At 34.9% G+C, this 10,977-nt stretch overlaps 1 protein-coding gene and 1 long non-coding RNA gene across 3 annotated transcripts in view; both read right to left on the bottom strand.

Moving 5' to 3' along the window:
* The window catches only part of LOC117610144 (uncharacterized), a 34,109-nt gene extending 23,489 nt beyond the window's left edge, over positions 1-10,620 (bottom strand). The window contains exons 1-2 of the long non-coding RNA XR_004582804.2: positions 8,611-10,620; positions 8,180-8,316 (exon numbers count right to left, since the gene is read on the bottom strand). This is a non-coding gene — a long non-coding RNA (uncharacterized LOC117610144). The remainder of the gene's footprint in view (positions 1-8,179; positions 8,317-8,610) is intronic.
* On the bottom strand, positions 1,002-3,778 carry LOC117610142 (uncharacterized). 2 transcript variants are annotated; one of them, XM_034337181.2, is made up of 3 exons: positions 3,358-3,778; positions 2,447-2,772; positions 2,213-2,351 (listed from the first exon to the last, which is right to left on the bottom strand). In XM_034337181.2, the coding sequence occupies exons 1-3, from the start codon at positions 3,430-3,432 to the stop codon at positions 2,315-2,317; spliced, it is 438 nt and encodes a 145-aa protein (XP_034193072.2). In that variant the 5' UTR covers positions 3,433-3,778; the 3' UTR covers positions 2,213-2,314. The 2 variants fall into 2 exon arrangements, with proteins under 2 accessions (XP_034193071.2, XP_034193072.2); XM_034337180.2 differs by having other exon boundaries at positions 1,002-2,772; positions 3,358-3,769.
* Positions 10,621-10,977: the final 357 nt, after the last annotated feature.

The raw sequence follows: 10,977 nt of genomic DNA on the forward strand, positions 1-10,977 counted from the left end.
ATTTTATAGAAAAAAGATCTGAAGGTTTTATTTAGTAATCAAATTTCAAAGTAAGAGTGAAGTCTTGAAGTTACAACCAGATTTTTATAAACAACTTTGTTGCTTGAAAATTTCACAATTACAGATACTACTATATCCATTAATTATATCTTAATAGCAAGCTCCATAGCACTATAATGAAAGACATTTTCCCTGTTCTAAAAAGAAAAGATCACGTTGTAATCCACAAATTTAGTAGATAAGTTTCCTGCGGAACAAGAAGTTCATAGAAGGCGTTAAACAAACCATCGGCATGCTAACCACGTGAGATCGTTTTCGACCCTGGATCTTATAAATCCTTTTTTCTTTTCGAATCGTTCATCTTTCATCTTATATGTATGCTCCTCTTTGGTGAGTTTTTCACTGCAGCCATAGCTACTGAACTCAAAATTTCAGTTTAAGAGCTAATGATACATGTAGGTACTAAGGCAACTATGTACTTTCCTTCCGTTAATATATTTGATCTGAATACTTTTCTTTGCATTTCTGATTGATACTAAACTTTATTTATATAAATAGAAATCCAAAAGGTTGATAGTCCAATATGCTACAAAGACGCAGTTTGGATAATAAAAGATTTAAATATTAAAGTATCCGAATAAAGGATATTCAAATACACCTATCTATGTCGAAGTTGTGCAGTAATAAAAAATTATAAATTACATAAAAATTAATATTATATTATATTTTATATTTATTATACATATACGAATTACTATTTAGAATGTAAAAAAGAACAAAATCTTTTACTAAGATCATCACAAAATACTGCAGAACGAAGGCAATTATTTTCAAGGACAAGGAATAAGTATGAGAGTCCAAAAGAAGGGTAGAATTCAAGATTTACCTGAATATTCGAATGAGGAGAAGGATCAATAAACAGATGCAATTTCTAGCAAGCTATCTAGGAAAACAACCCATTAATGATGATTCAAATACAATCACAATTGACATTAATAATATTAAAGTAAAGAACACTCGTTGATTTAATAAATCCGAAGTTCATAAATTACACCAAACACCAATTTCTTATTCGCAAACTTTATTCAATAGCACTCTTTATATGAGATTTTATCTCAGAGTCTTTCTATTCCAAATGGAATAAGATATAATGAATGTTGTCCAGGAAACACAGATCCGTTGTGGAACCTCTTTCAATGGAATCCATTAAAACTGTCATTACTCTTCAAAAAAATTCACATATTCTATTTATGGAGCGTAGTGAGATATACTGTTGGATTACTTACAATGCGTCAGCAAGTAAGCAAAAATAAATTTAGTATATTTGAGAAGCACTGCGTGCTTTAATGTTTTGTTTATGGACCAGACGTCAACGGACCCATAGGCCTGGGACTGTTTATACCTGAGGGCCTGGGTAACAGACTGAATGCAGTCTTGGTCTTTATAGAATCTTTAAGTGGGCAACAGACTTTTAGCTTTGTCCTTACGGGCTTTCTAGCCACTTCGTGTCAAAACGTCATAGAGAGAAGACGTCCTTCCTAGCCTTAAAATAAAGTATTTTGTGTTGAAATATACTGTGAATTTTATTATAATAATCCCCATAATCTAACATATGCCATATCAAAATTTGACTATCATTATTTTTATCTAAAAATACTCTTGTAGTCTTTCCGTAAGTCTAGATCATAGATCTTTGATAGGTTTGGATTTACCCGACCATAATCCAACAATTCAAATCCATAGCATCTGGAACCAATCAAAACTTAGTAACGACACTCGTCAATGATTCTTTCAATCAATTCTTTATCTCCATGCAAAAACAGTGTACAAAAAAGAAACATTCAATTTTCCGAAGACCCGTATCAGTAATTTCGCGACAAACATTGTCCCTTCCTGTTTCTTTTGACCAATCAAACTCGTCTCCTAATCGATCCGCTTGCAACGAATCCAAAAGCTCCGAAGCAGACGCCCGAGTTCTGGCAGAGAGTGCTTTCTGCCTGAATGAATGTCATTGGTCCCGTAAACGCGTCGAGGCGAGGACAAATTAAATTCGCAAGGCTCGATCTTCTTACAGGATCTCCGATTCTTTTCTGAACTGGTGATTATGTCTCTGATAGAGTCCTTCGAATCGGTATTGTCAGATAACCGTCACTGATCCTGCTACAACGTTTCCGTGAATCTCTCTTCTGTGGACGGTTTGTCAGCCAGTTTGGTCACAAAGTGATCCAACACATTGAGATATTCAATTTCAAACTTTCTGCACATGGCACTGGTGGCCAGGGTCAATTCGCTGTCTTTGATGAAGTCGAACAGGTTAGCTTTCTTCAGACGGGATACGTTTGTCCGCGAGTCTAACAAATTCAACTGCATAGAATTTAACACCACTTCACCAGGCGGATAATTGTCTCCGTAAAGGTTTCTTAGACATGTTTCGAATGCTTTGTACCTGTAAGAGCTGTAGTTCGAGGTGATGTCTACTACAGGCAACACCTGATCAGTTTTGACAAACGTGCAGGAGTGCTTCACTCTTAACAATAGACGTTTGCTTGATTTCTTACGAGCTTCTATGCTTGATATCTGCGGTACTAGTGTAGGGGATGACGACACAGTCCTCAGGTTTGTTAAAGATATTTTGGAGTCTGATTTCACGTCGAATACAATTGGTACTTTGGGATAATACTGCAGTAACTTTGGGGATGAACTTCTGTCGGTGGTGTCTTCTGGGCTGGTTGCGTAGTAATGGAAAACAGAGCATAGCTTCTTTGGATCCAGCTGTGAATTAGGGGGATTGTTAATATTTTGCTGTAGTTTTTAGTTGTTAAATTATTTAACACGTTGCACATTACATATGTCCGACTAATTAAAAGAAAAATATTCCTTTGAATAGTGTTGTTATTAAATGCTAATAGTACAAGGTACCAAACGGAAGGTTTGAAATTTAAAAATTAAATATTCCTGTTTTTAAACTATTAGAATTTTAATATGTCTTATAACAAATGTTCATTTTTGCTATGGTACTCAACACTGATGTAATTTGAACCTTCTTCTGGGATGAGCCAGGTGCTTTAGAAATTTTGAAAGTTTTGAATTTTCGAATTTTCGAATTTTGTAATTTTGAAATTTTGAAGATTTATATAATCTTGGGTTTTTCAAATATAAGAAATTTGAAATTTTGAAGTTCTAAAGTTTCGGAATTCTGGAATCTTAGAACCTTTAATTTTTGTAATGGTGAAGGGCTAGTCTAGATTTTTAGTAGAGTCAGATTCACTTAGTTACGCTAATCATACTTAACGTGTTAGTATGTAATATAATATAACGCCAATAAAATGTATGTACATAGATTTCAGAATCACTTACGATTAGCATGTGAAGTTGAAGGACAAAAGGGAACATAAGAATCAGGGTAAATATTACAGCATAGATGCTCTCCATGATGAAAACCAATAAATCTTCTCGTTCTTATGTAAAGGTTAAAATCTTCAGCCTTTGCGATGTCTTCATCGCTTCTTTGTTCTGGACGTTGGTGGAACACATCGTAAATTTATTTGTTTATTTTCTTTTTTAATTTAAAGACCCAACGGATGTGACGCATCATCGGGCACCCGATTTGGAGATCAAAGATCTGTCATTTGTTTATGGAAATTCGTAACCTCTTGGTGTTAACCATTTCACAATTCGTTGACACTTAACGTGAATACATATTCTGTTAAATTTTTATTCGTGAAAATATGAAACATTTCAAGCAAAATCATTTCACTCATTTCACTTCATTTCACTTTTCATTTATCTTATCTACCTATATATTTTAAATAAAAGACGCTGAAATTTATCCTACAAATTTTAAGGCCAATTTATATTGTATTTACAGATAACATCACTATTGTGTCGTGCCGAACGATGTATGTCACATGCGTCGCGAGGGACCGCGCGGTTTCTGAATTCCTATTTGAACTTGTAAGTTTCAAACTAACTATAAGGCCCAATCTACAATAGATAGAGTAAGGAGTAGAAGTAGAAGTAACGATTTTGGCGTAAAGATGCTTACGCTGGCTCCGTCTACAATACGATGGAGTAGAAAGAATTAAGGGCCAATCAGAACGCAAGAGAAATCTCGCACATTTGCCGTAATTTTCCTCCTGCGCTCTAATTGGTCGAACGTAACAAAAGCAGGAGTAGGAGTAAGACGAAATGGAAATTATTTATTTCGCTTACGCCCTTACTCTAACTCCTTACGCCGCTCTTCAGGCTTACTCTTCGTAATGTAGACAGATCAACTTCTTATTGTAGATCGGGGCTAATAGTCTCGCGGTCGTCGCGGCGTGGTTCTTTAAAAACTTAATTCGAAAGAACTAATTGAAATCGTTGTTCCTCTGCAAGTGGACACACGTGTGAAAAATATCATGAAAATTAAAAATATAATATTTCTAAAGATATTAAGATAAATTATATTATTTTCAAAAACTGATTCTAATTACTATAATAATTGTAATTACAATGATGGGTTAGGTGACCGTATATCAAGCACGCCGTACGGTTAAGTACACGTTATAAAAACTTTCACTGTTTAAAAAAAAAATTGTTTTTGCTATTTTCTGTAATTCTGTAAAGATTGAACGAAATCAGTGCTCCAAAAGTGTTGTTCTACCCTCATCAAAGATGGCAAGGATTCATATCACATCCTCTCTGGAGAAGCTGTACCGGCCATTCACGTGTCACCATCCTAGTGAAATTCAATGATATCCGAACATTTAACGAGATCTCGTCTAGCGTTGCAAGAGAAGAGGAGGCCAGCAATCGAAAGGTACTCTTCTCAACCCTGCGAAGCTATCTCTAGCTAAGAGCAAAGACGATACGGTGTGCTACTGCAAGGTTTGGCATTGGGTTTTAAAGGGTAGGAAGGATACAATATTTCAGTGTAGCGACAAGGAGCAAGCCTGCTTGCCACTGGCAAATTAATTAAATTCCTACAGGCTGGTTGGAAACGGGGTTGGTTGGCCGACGAGCCGGCCAACAGGGTCTTGTGTTCAACTCGTGGGAATATTGTAATTAAGATATGCACTTCTATCCTCCATTTTCCTTCCTGTAATCACCTCAACCTATCTTGGAATGATTTACGCTTCGAAGAACACGGTATTGTCTGTTTCGACCGTTTCTAAATTGTACCCTATTATGGTCGGGGTTAAGGTTGACGACCCACAGGGATGCTTCTTCCGGTTTACTGTGCCAATTCCGATAATGAAATTATTCGACTCTGATTGACATTTAATACATTTCTACTTATTGTAAAATTGTGTACAGATGCAACTTGACGACTGATTGTGAGAATTATACGTTTTAAGATTGGTGGGCATAATTTCACTATATTAATATTTAACTCTCAAATAGTAGACTTAGGCTGTGGGATTTTCAACTTCCAACTTTCCAATTTGAGACTTATTGTTAGAAGCTCTTGAAAATTTTTACAGATCGAAAAAAATATTTTAGAAATTATTTCTTTATCAACTTTAAGGATCAATCCAGCTAATTGGCGACGTACAGTATATAGACTTTGGGCCTTAATTGTAAGACCTAAGATTCCTAATTTCCATCTCTCCAATTTGCAACTTAGAAATTTTCTGAAATAAAGTTATTCGTCAAATATTATGTGGAACATGATCAGTTTTTCAATTGAAAAAGTATTTGTTTACTCGAGATGCACGAAATAAGATGAACTAAAGTAGAAAATCACGCAAAGCAGCAATATAATACTGACTAATTCTATTTCGTGCATGAAACAATACGATAGAACGGTTAAACATTGTTCCTCTAGAATTAATATTGCGTGAGAAATGAACATAAGCGTCGTCCATGAGTTGCTGGCAGTGTTCAAATGTTTTTTCTTTATTCAATCTATACGTCTTACGTGGACTATATTATTTAAATAATCACCTTGGTATTTCTGAATCGTCTAAAACATAAGTCTAACATTGTACTACTCTTTTTTTTTCAAAAACATGAATAATACCCTTGTTGGTGTATATTGATAACACGGTACAACACGATTTTTGATCTGTAATATCCATTACGTGATTCTTATAGGCTTTTGTTCACTGATTACGAATCTGCAAACCGTTTTGCTCCTATACGTACAGTTTTTGAGAAACAGGCATTTTTGTGAAAATGTGTGGTTTTGGGAAAAAATGCAGTATTACATGAAAACTAAAAATGCAAGGAAGTTCAGGTTTATGTCAAAAGTTAGAGGAGACTTTCCTCTATACGTCTGTATGAACAATTATATTTTTTGATGATTTTTAATATTTGTAAGTGCTTGTCAAAGTTTGAAAAAGAGGTGCCGTAGGTAGTTTGTACGCTTTATTTTTGAATTTTTATGAAAAATCTTTTATCTAGCACCAATTTACTATTGAGGATTGCATTCTATGAACATTTCTGATGAAAAAACCATTCACAGAAAGTATCAGTATGGTTTGGTGTTGGAACAAATAAATAAAATATCCGTCGACAACGTGACTACGACGCGTTGCCGCCAGACGGCCATTGTATGCCTACCTCGCCGCGGCAGTGCCGTAACTACGCGTAATCCGTATACCCACGGTATCCTTTAATAACTATTTGCTCTTTAACAGTAAAATTTATCCGACGTGGACATGAGTGATATAGCATTCATTGTATAGCAATATTATACACACTCATACTAAGCAAAAATCTATTAAAGTGTTACAAATGTCCATTACGCGTAGTTACGGCACTGACGCGGTGAGGTAGGCATATAATGGCCGCCTGGCGGCAACGCGTCGTAGTCACGTTGTCGATGGATATTTTCTTTATTTGTTCCAACACCAAACTATAACGATACTTTCTGTGAATGGTTTCTTCATCAGAAATGTTTATAGAATGCAATCCTGTATAGTAAATTCCTGCTAGATAAAAGATTTTTCATAAAAATACAAAAATAGCGCGTACAAACTACCTACAGCACCTCTTTTTCAAACTTTGACAAGCACTTACAAATATTAAAAGTCATTAAAAAATATAATTGTTCATACAGACGTATAGAGGAAAGTCTCCTCTATCTTTTGACATAAACCTGAACTGCCTGGCATTTTTACTTTTCATGTAATACTGCATTTTTTCCCACAACCACACATTTTCACAAAAATGCCTGTTTCTCAAAAACTGTACGTATAGGAGCAAAACGGTTTGCAGATTCGTAATCAGTGAACAAAAGCCTATAAGAATCACGTAATGGATATTGCAGATCACAGAAAAAGTTCAAATTTGTTGGACTGTGTAATCAGATTCCGACATTGCAAAATTTGTAAACTCGAACGCACGTGCATCATTTCCAGGTCGTTAATGAACTAATTGGCAGATCGTTAAATAATAAATTTTCAGTGCTTTTTTTTATATTTTGGTTGCATTCCCATTATTCAATGTTCACTAAAATAACAATAGAATGACCTACTTTGACTAATTTGATTCCAGTTAGACACAAAACTCAAAAAAAAGCTTTCAGGAATTATTAAAATTTTCCGATAATTAACCCATTTAGAAATATTAATAAAAGCACGGACCTTTTTATTGAAAAATATTCATTTATAAACATTTTACGGAGTTAAAAGAAATTTATTTACGTAACGAAAATATTTTCCCTGAAAATTAATTTCTCTTTCTTTTTGATTTTATTCAATATTAAAAATGTAAATTCTTATTTGATACCAAATATCAATTTATAAATAAAAAATTATCTTTCGTGTAAAAATGAGAATAAATTAATTAAATCAGAAACAGAATATTGAAAATACATAGTTTTACAATATACTTGTTCTTGGAGCACCTCTTGATTAATTTCAACAAGCAATTTCAGATGTTCGTAAAGAATGGAATCTGCTCGTCCTTGCAGTGCTATGAACAAAAAAGGAACTAACCATTTAGTTTGTCCAAAAAAGTAAAAAGAAACTAGAGGTTCTGAAAGAGCTCAGCACGAGAAAAGGAAAGAAAGGATGGATCGAGGAGGTCGAAAGGTGGCAGAAGTAGACCGAAAGATGGATGAAGAAAAAACAACGTTGAAACGAAGACGGTCAGGTCATCCTGCCTGATCTGCCGGTGAAAAGGTGAGAATCTCGATTTGAGTGAACGTTCCTTAGATCGGCTAGCTCGAAAAACTCATAAAAAAGCTCACGGAATGCTTGGAAATCCTTCGGGAAAAGCCATTAACGACGATTTCTTCTAAGCCATCGAATATCCCTCTTCTTCTATTGGTGTCTTCCAACGTCAACCCTATTCCAGAGCTCCTTAAAGTGTCCTGGCCGATGTGTTCTGAAAAAAAAAGAAAGAAGAAATCGAATGGATTTAGCGGAAGTGGAGGAACGTATTGTAGAATATAATTGAAGAATAAGAAAAGCAATATATATTTTACCTTAATTAAACATACAGCCAGAGAATCGATAGTGCACCAAACTTATTTTTGTGTACACTTAATGATAAAATATTTTAAAAATATTTTTTATACGTTATTAAATGAATATTGTGAATTTTTATGTAATTAATAATTTAAAAAAAAAATAATTTTATGAAAAAAAAAAATTCGACTTTTATGGGACGCGAACTTACGACAAAAAAGTTTCCATCGGTTCCACAGCCGGACACCTTAACCGGTTTCTTTTTTTTAACGAACGTTTATTGTATCAAAATAGATAATAATTACATACGATACAATAAACATGACGAACAAAAGTATAATAACGGAGCTCACACAGTCTAATTTTTCGTTTCCGCTTACAATTGCACTTATTGCTACGGTATAATCCTTAGAACTAAACAAAGTTGCTTAAATACTAAATTTATTATAAAATACAATACACAGTGGGCACGAAACTGAATATTTCATTGAACACATACTTCTGCTTATAATACTAAAGCTAACCTAGATACCTTACTATTCAATGGTTAAAAGTTGAGCATACGGAAGGTTATGTACGAACTTTCTTGTACAGTGCACCGTAGCACCCCTCGCTGCTGAAAAATATGTATATGCCTACTCTTAAGAACCGAAGGAACGTGTTATCTGAGAATAATTTTTAGAAAAAGTTATTAACTTCTTTAAATAAATGTATTTTAATTAATAAAAGTATACAGGATACGTCATGCAATTGGGACGGGTTATATCTTGAATTTGGTAAGAGATAGGAAAAAGCTGTTTATGTAAAAGTTCAATGGTATGACAATGTCTATTTTTCTGTGATTTCATTTTCTTCGTGAATGCAACGATGCACTCAAAAAATGCAAATCCACTTTTTATTTAAATGGAATTGCATTTTTTTTTTTACTCGTGTCAACTCCTTGAAACATTCTGCATAAAAAAATACTATGGTACTACTAGAACGTGTTAGAACCACAGCCGACTCTAGTACTAGCCATGCTGAACAACGTGGCAACACCGCTCACGTGACAATCGGGAGTCTATTTTCAAAAACAGAGTCCTGTGCTCGGAATTGTAATTAACGTCCTTTTTAATTAAAAGCTGTAGTAATATACACTATTTTGTGTTAATTATGTATAAACAATATATAAACGTTGCAACTATGGCAAATAGAAGTGATGTGGTAGTATAAAATTGTTATAAATGTGATATATATTTTGTGTACTCTCAAAGTAGTTTGGTGTTGTGAAGCATGATATTTGAAATATTTACAGTGGTTTCAAAAAAATTTAGGTATGAAGCAAAATGAAACCATCTTTGGATCAAATTGAAACATTTAAGAATTGATAAACGTGTATATAAGTTAATAAAAACTTTGAAACAAGCGAAATTATTGGAACGAAACCAAAGAGGTTATGTGCAGTCCAAGAGAGTGCCGGGAGTCTGACGACGTTGATTGGCTGAGAGTCGGGGAGTCTGGGAGTCCGGGAGGCAGATAGAGTAGGGTAGGTGTTGATATATTCAGACCGGACTCCCGCGGTGTTGCCATTTTTACTTCAGCACGGCTAGTACTAGAGTCGGGGAAAGTTATTTAAAGGAAGTTCATGAAATAAAGTGGAGCAACGTATAGGAGGGACAGTAACGATATGGTTTGAGTGTGAGTAATTATATGAAGACATGAGAGGAGAAAAGGCGCTGCGAGTAAGCAAATGCGTATGGAATGAGTTTGTAATTTCTAATATAGGTTACATAAGTTATATTTAGCGCCTTAATGTAGCTAGGCAATATAGGGGGCGCTTGCCCCCTGAAGCGCCATCTTGGGCAGAGCCCAAGAAAACTAAAATACATACATACTAGAGTCGGCTGTGTCAGAACTAATAAATGGAGGAACCTTGGGTCCATCCAATAAAAGCTGAATATATGCAACAGAGATTGGGACCCAGACGTTGCATACATATAACAAAGATCTTTATTCTCGCCCCTCCGCAGCAGGTCGGTTCGACTTGAATGTAGGCACGAAGCGCAATATGGCGCGAGCTTCTCGCCACTTCTCGCACTGATACATTAGTATATGTATGTATGTACTTACACTGAGTCCCATCGAAGTTGTCGCAGTGAAGTTGTCTACACATTCACTAACACATTCACACCGCGTCATCGGCACCTCGCCGATCGGCTCACCGACGCGGCGTGAATGTGTTAGTGCGCCAACTTCACTGCGATAACTTCGATGGAACTCAGTGGCTTCTCGCTTTCTCTCTACCCCCACTCTAGCTGAGTGGGTTGTGCGCATGCTGATCCCCACAGGCGTCACATGTATATTTGTAAACAGAATTTACAGTTAATTTACATTAAACTTTTTTATGAATTACATTAAAATATTTGTTTATAAGGATGAACATCCATAATTTTGTTACTGTACAATAATATCTTTGACATTATCTTAAAAAGGTAGTACAGGAGTAAGAAATGAAGTACTTACCTGAATTTACCTACAATTAGATTTTATTTGTGTTAATAAAGTATTCAGTGATTAAAAAGTATTTAATTTCTGTTAT

Source organism: Osmia lignaria, chromosome 13, assembly GCF_051020975.1.
Source record: "Osmia lignaria lignaria isolate PbOS001 chromosome 13, iyOsmLign1, whole genome shotgun sequence".
NCBI classification, from domain to species: Eukaryota; Metazoa; Arthropoda; class Insecta; order Hymenoptera; family Megachilidae; genus Osmia; species Osmia lignaria.